General features: G+C 41.3%; 1 protein-coding gene across 3 annotated transcripts in view; it reads left to right on the forward strand.

The window, feature by feature from the left end:
* Positions 1-2,009: 2,009 nt before the first annotated feature.
* The window catches only part of NR3C1 (nuclear receptor subfamily 3 group C member 1), a 52,477-nt gene continuing 30,180 nt past the window's right edge, over positions 2,010-24,306 (forward strand). The window contains exons 1-3 of one of the 3 annotated variants that reach the window (XM_083728268.1): positions 2,010-2,607; positions 3,380-3,484; positions 4,917-6,101. In XM_083728268.1, coding sequence (XP_083584394.1) covers positions 3,474-3,484; positions 4,917-6,101 — 1,196 coding nt within the window. In that variant the 5' untranslated portion in view covers positions 2,010-2,607; positions 3,380-3,473. Of the gene's footprint in view, positions 2,608-3,379; positions 3,555-4,916; positions 6,102-24,306 lie in introns of all 3 variants that reach the window. The other 2 variants (XM_083728270.1, XM_083728269.1) reach the window with 2 other exon arrangements.

Consider the following 24,306-nt stretch of genomic DNA (forward strand, 5'->3'; position numbering starts at 1 on the left):
TGCATTGCGTCTCCTTTGTATGGAAATGAATGGGGTGGAATAAAGCAATGTCAATGTAATTATGCAATTTCACCAACAGCGGAAAGACAAATAATGTAGTTTGGGGCAGAAGACAAACTGCTGTGGAGTGCAAGCAACAAATAAGCAGAATGGAAAATGGTGCCTTCTTACACCCCTGATCACAAGAGACCTGTTCTCATTGAGATAGTAAACCACTGTCTTGGCTGTACTGTTTCAGTTTGTAGGTGAGGGCTTGTATGTCTGAATGGTCTTACATACATACATACAAATAAATAAATAAATATCCTCCCACAAAATAAATGTTTCAGCCTCAAGGATTTAAACACAAAATAAATATGGGAAAGCATTTAACCATGTGAACCACCACTTGCAGTCTGAAATGGTACAGACCAGACACATCAGCATTGCTTCTCACCTCTGAGGCAGAGTGCATTTGGCACCAGTTTTCTAACCTGCTGTTAGCCAGTTAACCTGTGTCTGAGATACCCTCAGTGTGAGAAATGAGTAGAGAACAGAAACCTTGTTTGCTGTTGCTACAATCAAGGGATCCTATTCCCCTTCAGTTGTGGGGAGCACCTTCCCGTGGCAGTACATGAAGGGGCTTTTCAGTTAAAATTCTAACAAATGTTTTTCGTTTTTCTTTTTAATTTTTTTTTATTAAAGATTTTCTTTTCTGTGGAGTCAAGTGATGTGGCCCTATTGAATGAATAGAATTAACAGCAGCCCTCAAAACTGTTTTGAGTTGTGCTCTCCTGGTAGCACATTGTGTAAGCAATCTTATTGAAATACACACATTTCCAGCCAGGCAGGCAAAAAGTCATGTATGTAATGCTACACAACCCCGGATATTAGATTTATTAAGACCCCAGAAGTTTGGGATGAAGCACATAAGGCTTCCTTTCCATTTATCTCCATTTGACAAAGTTCCTCTTAATTCTGGAGCTTCAGCTAAAACCTTTCCATGTTGCTACCATGCTAAGAGGAGCTTGACAGAAACTTAGCCAATCTGCACTGAACTTTGAAGTTCTCAAAATGTGGATACTTTGGGGATATATGTTGTGACAATGCCAGGTGCTACTCCTTAAGTGCGAACCATAGGCACATTTCTATAAAGTAAATCCCACCATCTTCCAGTGGGGCTTTCTCCTGATTAAAATGTGCCTAGGGTGGCAGCCTTTGCCTTTACTAAATGTGAAAGTGTTTTCTAACCTGCAGGAAAATATAATTTGAACCATTTGACATTATCTTTGGTCATAATTTTCCACTGGATCTCCCTGGAAAGTGGAATTTGGCTTGCTCCTCACAAATCTGGGCAACCCTCCTTCACTTCTCCTAAAGGAAGACCTATCCTACACAGGGTGGACCTATATCTATTTATATATATTATATGTATACATCGCACTATGCTGAATGAAATTTGTTTCCAAATTGAAACCTGCCGTCTGGCTGCCACCCAGCGCAGTTACATGGGAGTAAACCCCGCCAAAACGAGAGGGGCTTACTTCCGAGTAAACACGCCTGAAAAGGAGCGCGTCGCAAAACAAGCGCCACTTTCTTTTTCCTTCCTCTTTTTTTCCTCTCCGCCAAACGCGGGGATAGCAAGCACAGGAAGGGTCGAGCAAAGGAAAAGAGCAAGAAAAGTATTGGTAGGTAAATGGAGGGTGGAAGAGAGAAAGCGAGCGAGCAAGCCAGCCGCCGTGGCCAAAAGGGGGGATTGCGAAAAGCAGGAGACTGAGGCGGCGGCGGCAACGAAAAGGAGGCCCTTGTTCGGGGCTGCAGTTGCCGCTCTCAGTCAACAGGTTGCACCGTTCCCCCTCGGCTGCCCCGCAATGCGCGCTCCCTCCCTCCCTGGACACGCGCTCTCTGCTATGCTGCGCCCGCGAGCGGCCGGGCGGGCGCGAGCGCCGCTTCCCTTTCGTCTCTCGCTCGCGCTCTTTGCATGTCTGCGGGGCGGGGGAGGGGGAGGGGACGGAGGGAGCGAGCGAGCGAGGGAGAGAGAAGGGGGAGGAGGCAGCAGCCTCTGCTGCTAGCGCCGCCGTCCTCCATTTTGTGGCTGGGGCAAAGCCGTAGAGGGGAGCGCGGACGGTGCGGCGGCTGGGAGGAGAGGAGGGGAAGGGAGGAGAAGGAGAAGGGGGAGGGCGGGACGCTGGGTGGGTGTGAAGTGCAGAAGGGGGAAGGCGGGGATGCAGAGGGGGCTGAGGCTGGAGGAGAGGCAGCGGGGCGCGCCAAGTGGGGCTTTAATTAATTGAGGGGGGACAGGGGAGAGTGTGTGTGACAGACAGACAGAGAAGGGGGGGAAGAAGAGGAGCAGGTGAGGGGGCCGCCTCTGCTGCTGCTTCTGGCGCCTGTGTGCGTGTGTGGGGCGAAGGGAGGGGGGCGGCTGCATTCTCATCTGCAAAGGGGCGGCAGCTTTCGCCGCCGCCCCACACCCAATCCCGTCGCCCCGTAACTCTCCTTCCTTCCAGTCTCTCGCTCCCCCCCCCACCTCCGCCCCGCGCCTTCCAAGTTGTTTATTCGCTTGGCTCTGTGGTGCCGGAGCCATGGAAGTTGGCGGCTAGAGGAGTCCCAGCGCCCCCACTGGATAAGGTAAGGGGTGGCTTCTTCTCCATGTCCGTCTGGCTGGCTGGCTGTCGAGACGCGGCGGGGGCGGGTGGGGGCCGAGGAATGGCTTCTACTTTTAGGATCCTCGAAGGGAGGCGGAGGGCGACGGAGGGAGGGAGAAGGCGGCGGCGGCGGCCTGCCCCCCCCGTAGAGGTCACCCCCCTCCGTCCCTTCCTCAGTAACGTCTGCCCGTTTCGGCTTCTCCTTACCGGCCCCCCTCCTTCGACCCGCTTCCCACCGCCGTTAAGACCAGGCGATTTGTTGCTGAGGCGCGAGGCCAGATATATTTTGGGGGGGGGGGTTGGAGAGAGATGAGGAAAGGAAAATTGGGGTGGGGGGGAGAAGCGCTGCGCCTCGTCTCAACTTTAAAGTCGTCCACGTTAAATTTGGACGTCAGAGAAGGGGTGTGCGTGTGTATGTGTGTCTCCCTCTCGCACACACAATATGCGTGTGCGTGCGTGGGATGGGAGGAGGGGGGGTGCGGAAACTGGTTCGCTATCCTATTTCACAACCTTCTCTGGCCAATTTCAATCCCAAAAGGATGATATGCCCAATATAGTATCTCTTTTCTGAGAAATGAAATTTTGTTTAATGATAAAAAGTGCTATAATTTATTGCCCTCCTCGCCCAACTTGCTTCCAGTTGATTTGTGTGTGTGTGTTAAAAAATGAACATCTGTTGTTGAGAATCAGGTTTTGGTTTTTTTTTTAATTTTGAAAGGCTCTCAACCCCCCCTCCCGTCGTGTTTTTTGTTTAGTTGACGGGGGCCCAAGGGTTTGGAAACCAAGAAGTCGTCGAAAACTCGGAGTTGGAGTTTTTGAAGCAAAGGGCTGGTGGGCGTGCCAGGCAAAATGCTCAACAGGTCCCAACACATTTTTCTTTTCTTTTCGAAATCTGCTTTTTGAAAAGGAGAATTTCAACTCAGAAAGAAGGTGCTTAGATACATTTCCTCGGGGCGGAGAAGAGCTGTATCGTGATAGATTTTCCCCCTTTGGCGTTGCCTATCATTTAATGGCTTTTGCGTCTGTGCAAGAGAAACCTATGAAAATGTGGTAACTCCAGTTGTTCCCCTTGTCCTTCCCTTTTTTCCCTCAAAACTATGCAACTGTGTGCTTTTTTTAATTACACGATGGCCCTTTTTTTTAAAAGCGTCTCATGCAACTTTTGACAAGAGTAGGCTGTTTCTCTTTTGCATTATGCCTTTTTGTTTTGGCTTGGGAGAGAGCTGTTAGGAAAGCTTCCTATCCTTTTAGCACTTTTTACAGCTTTCAGTGTTTTGGGGAAATCTATGCAATGCCCTGAAAAGGAGAATTTAAAAGAAACTAAATACACATTGTTAAATTTCTCTGTTACTTTAAGAGTAAACTTTTTTCCATGTTGGCTTCAATGTCCTTTTGACACCTGGTCATTTTTGTCCTAATTTGACCTCCTGATCAATTATTGATGGGAATGCAATTATTTCTACACAAGCATCAGCAGTTTTTAGATACATCAACATATGCCGACTTTAGCTTTTTCTCCATACAAGTTGGTACAAGATATGGAAGGTTTAAAATTTAAAACGAAACTGTCTGTCTCATTTCTTGTAAGAATTTCACTATCCTCTACGCTATCTTGTAAGGATTTCACTATAGGCTACTTTTTATTTTACGTTCTCCAGGAATAATATGAAATGTAGAGGATTAAATGTGTGTATTCTTCTCCACACGCTTCTTTTTAAAAATACATGTCTACATTTTACAATCTACTATTTGAAACTGACCATGGCCTTGGACTAAAGTGGAACAACATATTTCTAAAATTGTATTTTTACAAAAACCTGGTGAAAGTGGGAGAGAGACAGACATTTGGAAAGTCACTGGTATCACCTGGAAATTTCCGCCCCAGGCAAAGTTAGTAGATTAGGCAGTATTGAAAAACCTGGGTGGTGTATTAAGTGAATGGGAATGGAAGTTGTCACATAGATTTTTTGCAAGTATGTATGCAGTAGTAAACAATATTTATTGCATCAGTGACAAATATTACTGGTATGTTCCGGTTGTGATGAGTTGATGTTATTTTTATTAGTTTAATATGTTTTTACTATAACCTAGATTGAGAAAAACTTGGAAAAATTCCAGCCCTTTGGATGGATTGGGTTAGAAATTCATTCCAGTATTGGAAAGTGTTAATCTAATGTCTACCGTTTTCTTGAATATGTGTCTGTTCTTTCAGTGTTGGAGCTTCAAGGGCTTTGGATTTGCACTATTCAAGTTTTATGCTAATGGTGAATATTTCTCTTTCTTTATAACCAGTATTAAAATAATGGAGCCCAAAGAATCACTGAAGTCCTCTGGAGGGGAGGAAGCAGGGAAAAGTGCTCACTTCCGTGACAAAGGAGGAATTGTGATGGACTTCCATCCATCCTTTAGGGGAGGAGCTACTGCCAAGACTCCTGCATCTACGTCTCCCTTGCCTACCCCTTCTCAGTCTGATTCCAAGCAACCGCCTGCTGTGTCTGACTTGTCAAAGGGATTGGGAAGCAATGTGCCGCAGCCAGATCTGTCTAAAGCAGTGTCGCTCTCCATGGGACTGTATATGGGGGAGACAGAGGCAAAAGTGATGGGAAACGAACTTGGATTTCCTCAGCAGGGCCAAATCAGTCTCTCTTCGGCAGAAACGGATTTTAGGCTCCTGGAAGAAAGCATTGCAAGTTTGAATAAATCCTCTAGTCAGGCAGAAAGCTCAAAGGGTACTGCATCTGGGGATGTGTCTCTAGAACAAGAGTTCCCAAGCATGGCTAGTCATGATCTCACTTTAGGGCAAGGGGCTTTAGTGCAAAGCCAGGTTGGCACTAATGGTGGCAACTTGAAGCTGTTTCCTGAAGACCAAAGCACCTTTGATATTTTGCAGGATTTTGATTTGCCACCAGTGTCTCCAGGAAAAGAAACAAATGGGAGCCCTTGGAGAATGGACCCCATGCTGGATGACAGCAGCTTGCTTTCACCTCTTGGTGATGATAGTTTTATCCTGGAGGGAACTGAAATGGAGGACTGCAAGCCTCCGATTTTACCAGATACTAAGCCTAAAATTAATGAGTGTGGGGATCTGTTGCACAGCTCCACAGTGAAGTTGCCACAAGTGAAGACTGAAAAAGAAGATTTTATTGAACTGTGCACCCCTGGGGTAATAAAGCAAGAGAAAATAGGCACAGTTTATTGTCAGGCTAACTTCTCTGGGTCAAATATGCTTGGAAGTAAGACATCTGCTATTTCGGTTCATGGTGTCAGCACGTCTGGAGGACAAATCTACCACTATGACTTGAACACAGCATCTGTCACTCAACAGCAGGATCAGAAACCAGTTTTCAATGCCATTCCATCTCATCCTGCTGGTTCAGAAAATTGGAATAGGTGCCAGGGATCTGGGGATGATGCTCTTACGTCAATGGGGGCTTTGAATTATTCTGGCAGACCTGTCTTCTCTAATGGGTTTTCAAGGTAAGAGATGTTTTTGTTCTAAACTTATTACAAAGATAGTTATTTCAGCAATGTTCATTTTGTCTCTTCCTGTAGTTAGAAAGAGAATAATAATTTCTCGTGCTTGTGTGCATGAATTAACACATTGCAATAAAGAAATTACTTTTATTAAATAAAACGACCATCAGCAGTAAAGGATGAATCATGATTTAAAATATATGTCAGGGAAATATTAAAATAGGAATGTTAAGCACAAATAGATCTTAAATACAAATAGTTCATGCAGAAGGCTTTCTACAACTAGCAGAACAGTTGACATTTCATTAAAATGGTGTGTGCAACATGCACAGCTTGGTGAATTCCCATCATGTTGTGTTGTGCCTGCTTTGGTGTAGTAACTGCAGCCTATGAAACTTTCAGCTCTAGTGTTCAAAGTAGGATTCCCCTCCACCTTCCCCTTGATCAACAGTATTTAAAAGAGAAAAGATAATACATTATGTTTCAATCTACATTTTGGTTACCATTGAGAAATGAATCATAGGAAGACTTTATTGTGTTGATAAAAAAACATGGAGTAGTCTTTCTTGATAATGCTAAATGTGGAAAATATTTGGAGCAGAAGTTTTTTAAAAGTATGCTTTCATTCCAAGTCTGTATGAACAGAAAATTTATCCAGAACCTAGAAATGTGAAATGTGGTGATAGCAACTTACATTTTTTTCATTGTTGCCTCTCTCCCTTTTATTTTAAACTTTCATTTATGCTTTTATTTCAAGTGATTTCAAGCCTGCACCTTGCTTAAAAAAAATATCCTACATATTGAAATTGCCTTAAGGCTTATCTGAAAATCTTGATTTGTTCTGCATGCATACTTTACAAAATGGTACACAGGTTTTTATTTTGCATTTGATCTGGGACTTCTCTTATTACACCTGGATGTGCATATGCTGGTATGCATGGAGCGGTAAGACATTCTAGGAATTCTGGGGCATGCACCAAGCTCCTGTTCCTTATAATGTCCTATTTTCAGTCTTGTCCATCGATTCATGCTGCAGGGATGGAAAGGGAATCTCATTGTGAACACCATACTGTACCTCTTCACATGCAATGTTTGCAACTAGTATGTTTTGTTTTATGATATTATAATGAGCAACAGTTTGTACTGCATGTTTTTGGAACATTTTTGAGGAATTTCTTCTGAAGAAGAGGGGACTTGTTGCTAGGCTGCTTTTTATCATCAAGTTACTTATACAGTTACTACAGTAAATGTCACTCAAGAAACAGGGTGAGAAACTCATGAGACTTAAATACTGTAGATACTGTGATTTGAGTTATTCCTTTTGATAAGAATATGGAGGGGAGAATTAGATATATTTTTCCAATATATTTTAACATGAATGCCATGTAAAATCTATAAAATATGCATTAAATGGTAAACTTGTACCTAGGAGTTTTTTGGGGGGTGTTTAGTGGTAATATTTATCCAACTGATGGCATTGCCTGACATGTCTGAAATTCTTGCTTGTGAAATGCTATGCTTTGAAATATGAAAGCCAATGATTGCTGACTTCTTTTTTAAGCCATCCCAATCTACCGGTATTTCTGATATTTAATTTAAATGGTGTATTTAGAAATTGCTTTTATTTCAGATTGTTCTGTAGTTTATAGGAAAGCAGCACTAATGTATACATAGTTCAAGCAACAAATACGTTGTTCAGAAAATGTTAAACTGCTTGTGCAAGCTCCTCAGGTCTCCATAGCGCTCCTTCCTTCCTTCCTTTCCTGCATGGAATAGGAAATGAACCAAAGACTGGCTTATATATGTGAACCAGCACTCATTGTTTGTTTGTCTCCTAACAAACCATGATAGTGATTCAAGTATGAACATTGGTTCACCATCAGTTTGCTAGGAAAAAAGTGTACGTAATGACAGCTCAGCCTCTAGTTTGTTTCCTCTTCCACGTGGTGGTGGAGCACCATGGTACTTTTGAGCAGCGTACACCAGCACACTACCTGCTTGCTTCAGTCCTAATGATTTAAAGTGACATGCAAACCAGGCCAAAGATCCTCACGGCACTTTAAAGGCTGACTAATTTAGGACGGCAGGAGTGTTTCTAGGCTGGAATATATTTCATCATCCAGAAACTTTGACTAGGATTTGCTCATGACATGGCCATCTAACTCCGATAAAATTGACATAGCTAACAATAGTTATACTATTTAATGCTGCACAGCTGAACTCTTGACTAATACAACCTTTAGAACAAAGTGAAAATTAATTATGTAAAATTATGAAAATGTTTCTTTTGTAGGACATTGTTGAAACAGTGAATGTACTTGACTGGTTGACATTTATTCCAATTAGTAGTTTATTCCAATTGGTAGAAGAACTAAAGAGCTCTACAAAATCAATAGCACTGTTTTGATGAATAACTTGTTTTTCAAGTGGGACGTGCATATTGAGCTAGTAACTCATACTTTCACGTTTTTCAGCATGATACAGTTGCAATCCAAGTCCTAATTACCTGGGAATAAATCACATTAAATTTAATAGAATATCCTTTTTAGTATAGGCTTACATGGTTAGGAATATAGTCTACTGGAGTGGCAGTCTTTAACTAACTGCTCACACATTTTCATTGGCAAGGCTGTAAGTTAGGGGCAGTTTGATTTGATATTTGGTGGAGAGCTATTTTGTTTGTGTTATAATACTATATTAGGAAATTTAAAAAGAAAATATTAAATATGGTTTTATTCCTAAGAGCTTACAGAGCATTTTATTGGTTTAAATGTAAACACTTCAGACATCATGCCTACCCCTCATTAAGGATGCTGTAGTTATGGTTTGGTGTGATGTCCAGATTAACAACTGTTTTAACAGTAAGCCTGCCTTTAAAGGCAGTTCCACCACAGAAAAGGGACACCAAGCAAATGGAAAGAGAAAACCTATAGTAGCTCTAGACCAGGGGTAGCCAACATGGAGCCTTGCAGATGACGCAGGAGTTGAACTTCCATTATGCTAGACTATTCACCATGTTGACTGGGACTAATGGAAGTAAGGAGTCCCAACAATATCTGAAAGGCACCAGTTGGGTACTGCTAATTTAGACTAAGCTGTGGCCTTTAAACAACAGTTGCTGCAAACATTGGTTTAGCATCTTTTTTAACTGAATTTCAGCAGAAATATGAATGTCTAGGGGGCAATAGAGGGGCTGTTATTTTCCAGTTTCCCCTCTTTCCTATTCTGAAGTGTCTCAGGTTTAAGTAATTGTATTTCATCTCTGTGTGTATTGTTGCAAGAATGATATTAAAGGTTTTAGTCTGTTGAAATGGGAAAGCCATACGGTAGGATTACAAACCAAATAAAAAACCATGGCTTGCAAAATAATGGCAAAAAATAGCTTGTACTAAATGGGAAGCAAATAATTGAAATGGGGAAAGAATAAGCCTTCAAATGGTGGATTGACATTGTGCGTGAATGAGGATCTGCAGCAAGGATAGTGCTCTCCAGAGTTTGTTGGAGTACAGTTCTCATCACCTGGAGCAAGGATGGCTAGTAGTCAGAGATGATAGAAGTTATAGTTCATATGAACACCACAGATTCCCCATTTCTGATCTATACAGCATATATTAATGATTGTATATGCATTTTGGAACATACCTAGGCCAGTCTGCTGAAAGAATAAACCAGTATCATTGTGGAAGTATATAGCTAATCTGTCTGTTATTAAATATACTTTTTAAAATTTCAAATACAGCTTTCATTTTAAAAGATTTCTGAAGGTACCTCCAACTTGCTAATTACTAGTTGTGTAGATTTCTGCCACATGTGATGTAGTATTTAGACTTAACATTTCATGATTTGATATCTGCTCTTATATCTCGCGTGCTTCTCCATGTATTGTTTAATTTTTTAAAAATAGTTATTCTAGTCTGTCATTATGCTTCTCACTTCCTATCCAAGCACATCTGATTTCTCTTGTAAAAGTCACTTTGACAGATTCATTTTGGAGCCCTTGTGAAACCTGATCAGATGCATGCTTTCTCAGAAGTAAAACTGGGCCAGTTCAGGCAGAAACAAACCGCAACAACCCTTAGGGTCTCACACTGTTTCTTATCTCTTTCATTGCAGCTGTGATGAGACTGAGAACTGCAGTATGTTTTTTTGATTAACTGAAGTTTAATGTTCAGTTTAAACCCTAAAATGTGTTTTAGACTATGGTTAATAACTAATCTTAACCTAATGTCTGACATTGACTTGTTTCATACAAACCATAGTTTCATCATGTTGGTTTTGCACAAAACAACAAATTGCAGTTAATTAAAACTGGGACACAAGCTTCCAGTGCCCTCTTTGCAGTTGTACTGGAGGGGGAGGAAACATGCATGAGCCTGAGAGTTGCTGGAGCTTTGCCTCCCACGATACACATCTTACTGAATTAAGTCTTGCTCCCAAATAAAAGTGCAGCCATAACTAAATCTAAATGAAGACTCTTGTGGCACCTTAAAGCCTAAAAAAAGAATTATATAAATTTAGTGGACTGTGTGCATGCTACAATAAATCTGTTAGCAGAAACAACAGTCTTTTGATACTGCAAAGGCTATTACAGACATGAGTGCCCTATGAGAAGTTGTTACATAGTTTGTAGGTAAAGCAACAAGAGTAACTGCTGTAGTAGGTTTCATGACAGTTGTTAGCCATTTGAACTCTTTTAAGAGTTGTTGGTGTTGTACCCATGTTGCTCCATGGCATGATAAAGCCTGAAGTGGGCTGTATAGAACACTCAAATTCAAGATGCATTTCCATTCCAGTGTCATTCAGATGTTGTTTAACCACAACTTCCATCAGCCCCATTAGTTAATAATAATAATAATAATAATAATAATAATAATAATAATAATAATTTATTTGTTGTTGTTGTTGTTCCACGACCATCTGGCTGGGTTTCCCCAGCCACTTTGGCGGCTAAATAACGGAAGAGCACCAGGGTTAGGAGAAGAATATTCAATGCCACTTAGGAAGAATAAGCAAGTGTATGTGTGTGTGCGTATGTTTATATTCAAAACAGTATCATTAATATCCATTTAATACCCAAAGCTTAATACCAGATTGGTATTGCCTAGTTTTAGCAGGTGAAAATCATTTCATGGAAGTCCTAGGATGTACAGATTTGCATTTAGCTTTTTATTTGTGTTGTATTCTAGATGTGCTACTTTGTTTGCCAGGAATTCACAAAAGGATAAGGGAATGCAGAGAGACAAAATAGTGCAGATGGAATGTGCACTGCTATGTGAAAGGGGCACAAAGTTTTCCCAAGTTAGTATTCTATACATGACAACTGCCTGAAAATGGCTTCAACTAATCTGAAGGTTTGTATTGGATACTAGAGTGGTTCCTGTGTAAAGACAAACTAAAACAATTTGTTCTACTATGGGGAGCACCATTCTGGTATCTGGATTTTGCCTGTCAAAACTAAGCATTTAATAATTTTCGTTTGGAGATTGTGACTGGATTTTCCAAATCCATTTAATCAAACACTTATACAGTGGTACCTCTGGTTATGAACTTAATTCATTCTGGAGGTCCGTTCTTAATTGGAAACCGTTCTTAACCTGACGTACTGCTTTAGCTAATGGGGCCTCCCGCTGCTGCCCCACTGCCAGCACGCAATTGCCATTCTCAGCCTGGGGCAAAGTTCTTAACCCGAGGTACTACTTCTGGATTAGCGGAGTTTGTAACCTGAAATGTCTGTAACCCAATGTGTTTGTAACCCGAGGTACCACTGTACTTAATCCTGTAGGCTAATCCTGTAGAGCCTAATCCTGTAGGCTCTACCATGGCTCTACCTTTGAAATAAGTGAGGTATGTCTTATATGTAGGAGCTGGCTACAGTATAATTTGGGGTTATTGTTCTTGTTCTGATGACAACTAATAGAAAGCACTGCCTCTTTTTATCAGCAATCTACTAATCTGTTTCTCTGAAGCATAGGTATTTGAGCAATTACAAGGGTACATGAATACAATCAGGAGGGTAGGGTGTTGGTTCACCCAGAGTTAGGTATAAATTTGGTCAATAGTTTTTTCTGATATTTTTTAACAATGATGTGAAAAGTTGGTACATGTTTCATGACACTAGCCATTGATTTATTGACTTTCAAGCATGTTTCTCATACACTGAGAGCAAAATTCTCTTTTACTAATTTTACATTAAACCAGGTGAGAGTAGCCGATGGGTCTCAAACCCCTGCATGCTCCAGCAGATTGTGGGGGTGATACCAATAGTGGGTCGAATAGCCAAGAAGACCTTTCTGCACATGCTGTAGAGCAGGCATGTCCAAAATCCATTTCGGGGCCTAGTTCAGCCCCTGTGGCAGTTTATTTCCTGGGGTAAAATCCTAATAAACCCTCAACAAAACAATTTCAATCCTAAAAGAAGCTCAACAACTCCAACCCTTAAAAAGAGTCAACAACTTTGGTCGGTCCCCACGGCCCTTCACTTCATCAAATCTGGCCCTCTTTGAAAAAAGTTTGGACACCACTGCAAGGGAAGTGAGGGCCAAATGGGTAGCTCATCTAGGAGAAGGAAGAAACTGATCCTAAACCTCTGCTGCCTTGTGAGAGATCTTCAGGAGAATATAAGACTAAGAAGCAAAGTTTACACAAATCTGCAGTGGAGTTCCTAAGATGGTTCGATGGCGCCTTGTATGTCTCTGTAGCAGACTCAACCCTGTAACTGCCCTCAGATTAAATATAGTGGACCCACCACACAGTACACCAATTAAGCCAATTTATACAATTTACCACAGGCTATCTTGTGGGAGGTAAACTTCGATTCAGGGAGTCTCAGGAGTTGATCAATGAAGAAAAGTATTTACAAAAGTGGAACAAAGTTGGGTCAGGAGATGCGTTCTTTCAGGTAGAAATCAGTTTATTACTTAAACCCAAATATGAAGATGTCACAGGCTTAAACACAGTAGTATGTGCACAGCTTTTCTTAAACTTCAGTTGCTAAAAATCAGTTGTTAAACTTCAGGTAGATGTTCAGGTTTCTAGAATAGGTGGTAAAATGCTTAACTCAATTTCGGTTACTTCACTCTCATTCCTTTACTTAGTTATTATGACAGGTGTTAGTTAAATACTTCTGACACAGCACAGCTTCTTTCCCATCTTAATACTTTGGTTTATGAGCGAGGGGCACTCTTTGTCAGTTACCCACTCTCTTAACAAACCCGCTCCTAAAGTATTTCAATAGGTATAACAGACCTCACCTCTTGTTACTGGCTTGGGAGTTGCCTTTCCTAGAACAACTCTCCCCTCCTGATTGGAATGAAACCCAGGTAATTTGTATTCCAACATCTTCATACTTCCCTTGACTCAGATTCGGCTCTACAGTTAACTCATGTCTGCATACCTTCCCCAGACATTCAACCCGGTCTTCCTATCTCAGCTGCAAGGCTCTCTTCCTCTTGCTATAGATCATTTATTCAGAGAAGATATTCATCTGAAATCAGAACCAATTCTCTCAGACAAACCCTATCGTAATCGCACTGTCTCCCATCTCAAATCAAGCCTTATCTCTCAAACTAAACTCTAACTCCAGCTCTTTCCCTTTTCTATCCCTGTCTAAAAACTCAGAAACTGCTTCTCTTTTTCTCCCTCTCCAAAGTTTTGCTCCACCCCCTCTAGCCAGCTGTCTTGGGAGCCAATCAGAGCTAGGCTCCAGCACTCTGGTGAGATTTTGAGGAATTTCATCACCAGACTCTGGTCTGGCTCTGCTGTCCATCGCAGCCTCCTTCTGGCAGCTCCTGCCAAATGTATTGCTCTGCTTTCCTTTGGACCACATCAGCAAGGCCAAGGTCATCTGAGTAGCCCAGGACCTCCATACACACTGCCCAGGCGTATGCCCTAGGGAGGTCACTTTGATACTGCTAACACAGTGGTTTGACTTCACCCCCAGAGTGCTTACTGCAATGTCTCTGGAGCAGACAGGCGCCAACAACATTTCTAGCGTTGAGTTATGCTTCTTGCATAGACATAGGCTACTTGCATAGGGAGAAATTTCAGAGGTGTACAAAAATAGTATGATTGGAAATGGTTTGAGATTTGAAGGAAATCTCCTGCAAGGTGTGAAGCAAAATGCCAGTCACTTAGGTAGAGATTGGAAAATTATTCTGTTACCCGTTGCCTTGGTATGTTTAAGCACTGAGAAGGATAAGAAACATTTTTGCAGGAAGGAGGAAGAAATCAGTGACATTGAGTACAAGCCAGCAAAATTTTGACTGACTCACAGTCAAGGCAATGGGGTGGGGCATAGCTGCAGTTGACCGTTGCATTTGATTGAGGCAATTAATGAGTAACATTTTGCTGGATTATGCACACTTGTTTTAATTCTCAGAATTTCAAACCCATTCTGTTGGCAAATGTGCCAGTTAAACTGCCAAGCAATTTCTAAGGGAGAAAGTGTGCAACTAAGCCTCTGTCTTCTGGTCATTCTTTCATAGGTAATATCCATAGTTCAAAGTTAAAACTTAGATTTGGAGATGATACTGGCTTAAAGATGATCAAAGAAGCTCTGTGTTTGAGGGAATGTGAAATTTCTATATGTAGCATGAGACAACATATTGGCTCATTCGCCCACAAAAGTTATTATTTGCTGACAGCATCATCAAGTACAGAGTAAGTGTGAGACAATCGTCTACTACTCCACTGTGTTTCATTTCACTATTTAGATCTTGATCTGTTCACCTACTATGGTATATTGCATAGATTTGAATTAACTGATCGGCATTACCATCCTGCATAAAATGCAAGAGGTGAAGATTCCCCAAATATATTGTTTGTTTTCTGCTTCATATGGGCAGGGTTGTTCCAGAAGAGTTACGCTCATTACTCACTGTTACTACACTTACTCAGAACATGTGTCTACACATCTGCGAACTATTTCTCTGCGTTTAGGGAATAAGCCATTCCAAAATATGAATAGTTTGAGAGAATTTAGCTCAGATATGCTAGAGGAGCAGTTTCTCACTCCAATCCTGGCTTTCATTTACAGCAGACTGAGTAACTTCAGATTGTTTAGTCGAAGTAGCAAAATGCCTTCACAAGATACACTGCAGAGCAAGAGAGATACAGTCACAGCCATTTCAGAAATTGAGGTTTATTGAGAAAGTACATTACAGTCATACCTCAGGTTAAATGTGCTTCAGGTTGAGCGTTTTCAGGTTACGCTCCGCAGCGACCAAAAGTAATGGAGCGCATGCGCAGACGCTCAAAATGATGTCACGTGCATCCGCGGAAGTGGTGAATCGCAACGCGCAGTTGCGGGTTGCATTCGCTTCAAGATGCGAACAGGGCTCCAGAACGGATCCCATTCGCATCCAGAGGTACCACTGTATAACAATGTCACTTTAATAGTTAACTGTTAAGACTGTTCCAGAGATTGGGGGGGGGGGGGAGAGCAGAGGATTAGTAAAAATGGCTGCCAGCCACAGAGGCTGTGTAGTGATCTGCTTGGCTTCAGAAGCAGTCTGAAGTGTAAGACACAGAACGTTTCTTTGTTACATGCTGTGTGAAACACTGGAAGTGAGAATGAAGATTCCTAACATTGGGGTAATATCCAGAAAGAAGGTAAAAATAATAGATATTCCTCAGCCACGCCAATACTTTACTAGACATAATCCAGAGTAGGGATGTGGACAAAGAACAGTCAGATGGGAGACCAGGGTTAGTCAGGTTGAGTCTGTCTTTGCAGGGTGTACATTTAGAACCACCTGGAATTAAGAGATTCAGAGATTTAAGAATGGACATCTAGCCAGGGTCTATAAATGTTTAGTTTTGCTGGCAGACAATTTGGCTAACAAAAAACGTGCAGGGGAAATCCTGGGGAGGACAAGTATGACTTTGATATTCTGGCGTCCCACTTAGTTCTGGGGCAGTTACAAAGATTCACAAAAGAGTAGTGTGGTCATGAAACAGAGATTTCTAGGTGCACAAAAAATCCTATGGTCCTGGTTTCTGCTTATCGAAAAGAATTAGGCCCGCTGCTTCTAATTTGGCCCACCCAAATCATGCCCACCTTCCAAACACATCAGGTGTAGGACAGATGCAGACACAGATATACAGGAACAATCCGGAGCTAATCAGCACTGATAGAGTCCTGCTGGGATCAGGTGCACTAGGGTATTCCTTATAACCACCACTTGCTTTCACCATTAATCAGCTGCTGTCATCATGACATGAGGTGGATGGTCCAGCACAAATATTGGCTGGTGGGGATATTTGGAATCCCGTCCTGGTATGGAAGGGGGTGGAGTCTTTGTCCATTTCAATAGATGCGTTTTGTGGGAAACTTCCAAGGCACCTTTGTCCTGGTTTGCCAGACCTTTACTAGCTCACCTTTCCAAACAAAACATAATGTTACAATCCAAGGTGTTCATGAGGAGACACAATTGTTGAATATCATACTGGCAATATCATACTGTTTAAAATTGAGGTGGGGAGGTGAGGGACGGATAGGACATTTTTTCCCATCTATAGTACCTACCTTGTTTATACAAAGAAAATTACATCCTTTTATTTGACTGAGGTTTAAACAAATTTAAAAAGTATTGTTTCCAGTCCAGATGCTTTGTGGACCTAACTAACTAAATCCCTCCATTGTGAGAATAATGTTCGCACAGTTCTTCCACTCTCCTTCCTGTTCTTCTCTTACTCTATTACTCATAAGTTTGTGTAGGAGTATTTGGTAAGAGACTTTGTCAAAAGCTTTTTGAAAGTCCAATTAAACAACATCTACTGGATCACCATGCCTTGCAGCACGTGCAAAAATTCTAAAGGTTTCATGAGATAGGACCTACGTTTGCAGAAGCAATGTTGATTATTCCTCAGCAAACTTAGTATCTTTAATCAGTGCTTTGCACCAATTTACCTGGAACAGGCTTTCAGCCAATCTGTCTGTAATCTCCTTGAATCTCTCTGTATCCTTTTTTTAAAAAAGGTGTTACACCCGTCACTTCTCAAAGGCCAGTCTTAGGACATGTTGATCAATAAAGTTGAGTCAGCCACAGGAAACTGTCCTACATCAAATCATTCTTCTAGAACAGTTTTTTTCTATATACATGAGTGCATTGTCATGGGCATAAACATCTCTAAATTTGCATCTTCATTTTGAAAGTGTGTATCGCTTCAGAGAGTCTGAGGCATACTAAAACATACCTTTTTTTAGTCTGTGATGTTTTCTTCAGTTCTGCATGAAAATGGCTGTTCTGAGGAATAGAATTTTGTCACGACATACCGGTTTTTGTTTGGTTTGATTAGCAATGATAAAGGTGCCTGGTTAAGGAGCATAAGAGTGTAAGAAAAGCCCTGCTGGATCAGGCCAGTGACCCAGTTCAAAATCGCAACCCTTTTTTTCTTCCCTTTCCAACCAGGTAAGAGAATTTATAGTTTCATCAATGCAAGCAATGAGGTTATGGTCTGCTATGGTTAAACATTGTGGATTACCAAATGGGATAATAGTAACAAGCGCAGTCTACGAATTTGTTCTGTGAACAACACTTTTTGGAAATTCATATGACCCTTACTTCAGATTGATCAGATTATAAAAGAAAGGTGGTGGCATCTGCTTTCGCTGTTCTGTCCATCTTTGCTGTTTTTGTTCTAGCCAAGACCAAACAACATGCATAACAACACCTGCCATTAAATTTCTACTTTAATATAAAGTTAGTTTTGCAAGCATATGGGAATCGGATAAGATCTTTTACAGATGTGAGTTAATTCCTCAGTCCTTTAATTTTCTTCAGACAAGTAACTTTTGCACATGGATAACTTTTATTAAAGTTCTTGTGTTTCAATAGTATACTGTTCAGAACACGACAGCAATTTGCTCAACATCTTAGAGGGCCTGCATATGTTCACTTTCTAGCAAACTGTGACATTCTTCTTCAGTGCATTAATTTTTAGAAAGTCAAAATAATTTCCTGACTTATTAAAATGAGTGGCTTTTACACGCCGTAGAATCTTGGACATGTAGTTTGTGGATCCATCGCTGGACAGCAAGTGAGCTTGTAAATAAGATTTGTGCCAGCTGGCATGCAACTATCCTGAAACTTGTGACTTGTACTTTGGGTTAGAAAAATGTCTTTGTCTTTTTTTTAACCGAGTCTTTAAGGTGGTTCCAAGAAAGAAGCTCTTTTGCTTTGGTTATAGTTGCTTTGTCATGCATGCAAAAATCTCAATTACGGCTAAATGTATCAATTATACAATGTATGCTCTGATAATTTGCTATTCTAAGTCAAAACTCTTGATCTGCTACACCTTTAAAAGTATACCTTACCCTGGTGCAACATATTTTGTCTGCTAAAAAAAAAAAGTCTTTCTCTTTCCCCTACCCTCCCTCTGGATCATGGTTTCTTAAAATAAAAAAACTTATTCAGTCTCCTCCTACAGTTCCAGTTATGACATAAGAAAATATTTTTATTTTATAAATTCACCGAACTACTTTTTATCTTAAAAAAAACTCTTAAATGACAAACATAAACAACTACACTAAAAACCAACCACAAAAATATATCCCACACTTAAAAAACAACAACATTAAATTTAATCCCACGTTTTCTTCCAAAGGAAGAAAGGCAACAAACAACAACAGGGCAGCAAACAACAAAGCAGCAAAACAATATGAGTAAAACAGTATAAGTAAAAATACAATAAAACATATATAAAACATTTAAAATCAGTTTATATTTTGCTTAAATCAGGATGTAATTTAAGATTTCATCATAATTATTATGTATGTGTGCGGAAAATATATGAGCATCCATTCCATTTAATTTGACAGTTTAGTCAATTACAAATCCATTAAATGTGAGAAATGTTTCTCAAATTCTGTTTGCTATAACAGTATATTATATATTGTTGCATACAGAAATGATAATATATCTTGTATTTTGAATTATGTGTTGAGATGCACACATACCTGCCATTATCAACATCATGTTTTTTGCAATGTGTGTGAAGTCTACCATACATGTGGATGTGATTAGTTTATTTTCAGATAATCCGTTTTATAGAAACACTTGTGAATATCACACCACCAAAATATGTAGGTTAGTAGCATGGCCTCTTCTTTATACTGTATACCAACCAAGCATATAGAAATGATAACAATGATGCGTAGTTGGTGAACTTGGGAGGTGGTTCAGTAACCACAAGGCCAAGGTTTGGATTGGATTTGATATCTCGCCTTTCACTCCCTTTAAGGAGTCTCAAAGCGGCTAACAATCTCCTTTCCCTTCCTCCCCCACAACAAACACTCTGTGAGGTGAGTGGGGCTGAGAGACTTCAGAGAAGCGTGACTGGCCCAAGGTCACCCAGCAGCTGCATGTGGAGGAGCAGAGACGCGAACCCGGTTCCCCAGATTACGAGACTACCACTCTTAACCACTACACCACACTGGCTCTCTGGAGAACCTTCACCATAATAGCACCAAGTGGTAAGGAGCTTCTTAAGTTGCTCCTTGACAAAGTGGTGCTCTGAACCCCCTCTTTGAGCACCAGACAAGTTAGAAGGGGCAGGAACATAGAGATAGTTTTGACCTGCAGCTTAGGCTAGCCAGAAATTGTGCATTTGTGTTTAGAAGGATGTAAGAGTTGACTTTCTTGAACATACTAAAACTTGAATGCAGTAGGGCTGTATGCAGGGGTTTTCACACACACCCTTCTAGTTACAGTCCCAACCCTCACCCCTGATTCTGAAACATTGCACCCAAGAGTTAGAGAACACTAGTTCCAGATGCCAGGGACAAACAATGGGGAATGGCCTTCATCTTTTTTGCATCCTGTTTGCGAGTTTCTCCAGTGGTATTGCACTGCTGTTGGAATCAGAATGCTGGACTATGTGAACCATAATTTAATCCAGCAAGAAAATCCTTACATTTTGAGGACTTGGTCTTTTTGAATTTCAATTAGTTACATATTTTGTTTGGATGATGACATAAAAGGTAAAGGTAAAGGTACCCCTGCCCGTACGGGCCAGTCTTGACAGACTCTGGGGTTGTGAGCCCATCTCACTCAAGAGGCCAGGGGCCAGCGCTGTCCGGAGACACTTCCGGGTCACGTGGCCAGCGTGACAAAGCTGCATCTGGCGAGCCAGAGCCGCACACGGAAACGCCGTTTACCTTCCTGCTGGTAAGCGGTCCCTATTTATCTACTTGCACCCGGAGGTGCTTTCGAACTGCTAGGTTGGCAGGCCCTGGGACCGAGCAGCGGGAGCGCACCCCGCCGCAGGGATTCGAACCACCGACCTTTCGATCGGCAAGTCCTAGGCGCTGAGGCTTTAACCCACAGCGCCACCTGCGTCCCCCGGATGATGACATAACGGACTTTGAAAAACAAAACAAAACTGTGGCACATGGTTGAGGTTACTTAAGCAGCAATTGTGGTACAAGTACTATTTTTCGATTCTCAAAACATTAGTTCGGAGCAGCATAAGGTACGTTTGGTCCACAGGAAATTGGTAAATTGGCAATAAAATTGACTCCATAAAATTCTTTAAAGTTTGTTTCTTTCTCTTTTTACAATTAAGCAGTGCATAAATCTTATGAAATAAATAAGGCTTGGGACCTAAGTATCTGAAGGACCAGCTTTGGGAAGGATGTCCCCAAGTGTTATATTCCTTATGACCTTCTCTGTGTCGTCGTCCCCCACCACCTTCAAAAGTTGGGGTGACCAGAGAAAAAACCTTCTTAGTTGGAACACTCCATATGCCAGTTGATGTTCCCAGGGAGGCTGGCCTGGTATTAGCTTTGGCTTTTCAGCACCAGAATATAGACCAGGCTTCTTCTACCTTGGCCCTCCAGATGTTTTGAGACTACAATTCCCAGCATCCCTGACCACTGGTCCTTCTAGTTAGGGATCATGGGAGTTGTAGGCTAAAAACATCTGGAGTGCCAAGGTTGAGGAAGCCTGATAAAGACCTTTTGATTTTTTCCAGAACTTCCAGCGCTTTAAATTCTTATATTGCTGCTTTTGTTGTTGTTTCTATATTTTACTTTATTTGGTTTTATCTTGTGCTTTACTGCTCCTCTGTTATATACTGTTTTACATCATTGCTTATATTTTGATTTTTAAAAACTTGTTACCATTTTTGTTTAACTTTGTAAGCCACCCTGAGAGCTTGTGCCTGAAGGAAGGTGCAACAACTTGTAAATAAATGCTTGCATAAATTAAAAACATTTGGTGTATTTGAGTGTGGAACCCTTCATGATGAAATGCTATTTGTGGGTATAAGCAGGACAGGAGTTTTACAAGGAATACATATTCACATAATTTACCATTGCGCTAAAAGCACAGCCATAAATTTTGTTCCTGTGTTAATCCCTCTAAAAACATGCATTTAACCACAGGTTTTAATAAGAGCTTACCGAAACAAGGAGCTAAGCCTAGTAGCATGGTTTGCTTTGTTCTTTACCCACAGGCTTTATCGTTTATCAATTTGACATTTTTTAAATATTTCTGAGATGAAACTTAAAATTAGTGGTACAACAGAATCATCATACCTTTGATTCTAAGTCATTACTTCAAAGACTGTGCCTTTTAGCAAAATTTGACACAAACCAGGCATAATTGTACGTGCTTGTGTGTTCTTAAAGCTAGATTAGTCTTAAAGGGATTGTATAAGGTCTGAGGCGAACAAAGGTTATTTTGCTTTTAGGATAGAATGAGGAATTTCTTGACGGCCTTAGCACAAACGTTGTATTGTTTTAACTTTATCTAAGGGTTTGTATCCAATTATGTCCTTCTGCTAGCAGGCAGTGTTAGAAACTGAGATATGAAAGTTAGGAGCTAAATGGTACCTTAAACCTAGGTTATGGGCACAACGGAATATCTGGGTGCACTTTTTTATAACTAGAATGCAAAGCTGAAAATGAATGAACTGCAGCTAAAATATTATCTTCATTTTTCTTGTGGTCTAGTCCTTCCCCTGCCCACCCCCCTAATATTCTTGAGAGGGTCTCTTCTCCAGTCTTCAGAGAACAGGTGGAAGTGGGGAGGCAGAAAAAGGTCCTCTGTTCCTTCCACTCTGCAGTTTTAATCTGAAATCTTAGGCGCAGTACTGCACTCGGAGCTCAGAAACTGCTTGCGCTAATGAATTGCCGTCTTGTAGAATGTGCCTAGAGCAATGGGAGTCTCAAACACAGCTAGCATAATGTTATTTCCTTTTGCAGTCCCCCTTCACCATGCTGTTCCACTGGGACAAATTTTGGGGCCTTCCAAGGTGGTTGCAGAAGGAAGGGGAAACTAGCCTCACCCTTTGTTTTTTCTAATGGAATCCCAACCAGGATCGAAGAGCATTCTGTCACTAGAGAGACATAATTGGAAACCATCCTGTATCTTCTGCATTAGGCTCTCCAAAACCAACAGCATGCTACACTGTTTGTTCACTTTCCTCAATAAAAGTTCAGTGGGTTTCCAAATGCTTTGGATGTGGAGGACCTCAGCAGAAAACCATTATCCTCACCTCATACAAATTTTAGTAACCTTATAGAATAACCTTGGAATAGTTTTTTGGGGGGGATTTGACTCCAACTCCCTATTTCAAACTTTACCCCACCCACTTGATCCTCTCCCTTTAATATGCTAATCCCTCTAATCTAGACTAGTGACTGAAAACTTCAAAGTATTTCCTGGAAATATTTGAGTCTGAAAATAATATGGTCTACTAGCCTCTATGGCAAAATATAATTAGGAAAAGATGCAGCAGATCTCTGGGTCAATAGAGATCACAAATCATAATATTGCCCCAGTGTGACAAAACGTCAAGGACATTGAACTAGTGGTTCAGTTCAGGGCAATGTAAAAATACTCTGTGAAAGGCTTTGCATGAGTCAAATGTTCTGATTTTTGTAGACAAGGAAAAAGGGGACTAGAAAGAAATTGTTCCTCTAAGACAGCCTTTCTCAACCTGTGGATACACAGATATTGTTGAACTACAACTCCCATCACCCCTAGCTAGGAAGGCCAGCTCAGGGATGATGAGAGTTTTAGTCCAACGACATCTGCGGACCCACAGGTTGAGAACCGCTGCTCTAAGAGATCTACCCTTGTATTTTCTTCAAAGACATATTATTTTGTCAAAAACTGTGCTTCTGCTTTTGACTACTGGTATGAATTTCTGTAGTTTAAAAGCATCCCTCCTGGCATCTTGCAAAGAAGGGCATTGTGTATAAACATGCTGCCCAGCTGATGCTTTAATAAAACTAAATCACACCATGATAATAATTATACCCATTTATACTTGTTAGACCTTTAAATATTTGTGGTAACACAAGTAGACAGTAGTTTTATATTAAATGCATTCTATATACTTGCACAGAGAATGTGCAATGTCTAAGATTCCTGTGGGCTATCTTTTAGTAAGAGAGTGATCTCCTAAGCAAGTTCTATATAACTGGTCTTCATTAATAAAGACCTGTTGGTTTCCTTGTTTGAAAAGTAGTAAATTGGCATGGACTGGCAGGGCTCTGAAGAGTGTGTGATGGGACCAGGGGAGGGAACCAGAAAAAGGGACGAGATTTATGGGATATGACATCGCCCACAATACAGGAACCAGGGAAAGAAGGATAGTTAAGGCAGATTGAGATGGAGGAAGGTGCAGTGGATGTGGTGGAAGAAGAAGAGGCTGTTCAGCAGACAGATGGGTCAGTAGACTCCCCACCGTCCCCTGCCCCACTGCCTCCTCGAACCAGGAGGGGCTTGAAGCAGGAAGAGCAGTAGCACCTTCCATACAAGAGAAATCTTAGGTTGCAGGTGTGCAGCCTGTCAGGGGAGGGTACATAAGTTGGCAGAGGGGCAGGGTTTCCTAGTGTCCTAAAATCTGATAACAGAATTAAAAAAAATCACCCTTGAAGCATTGCAGGAGATTATGGTTGATATAACAGGCTGATCATACTTAGAAGTAGACCAGTAGCATACCTGCTTCATTAGAATTAATTTTTGTACTCCCATTTTCAGATGGAGGTTAGATGATGTAGACCGTTTAGAGGTTCCACATACAATCAAGTGGTATGTGAATTTTATAAAATAAATGTGTATGTTGCTCATTTAGGTCGGCAACCTAAGGCCCATGGGGGTCATTTAACCAGCCCATGGACCCCCGCCGCCTACTCGGTTGGCTCCCATGCACCATGCTAAACCGGAGCAGAGCAGGGACCGGCTTCCGCGACGCT

The sequence above is a fragment of the Podarcis gaigeae genome (genome assembly GCF_964106915.1).
Source record: "Podarcis gaigeae genome assembly, chromosome: 2".
In the NCBI taxonomy this organism is placed as follows: Eukaryota; Metazoa; Chordata; class Lepidosauria; order Squamata; family Lacertidae; genus Podarcis; species Podarcis gaigeae.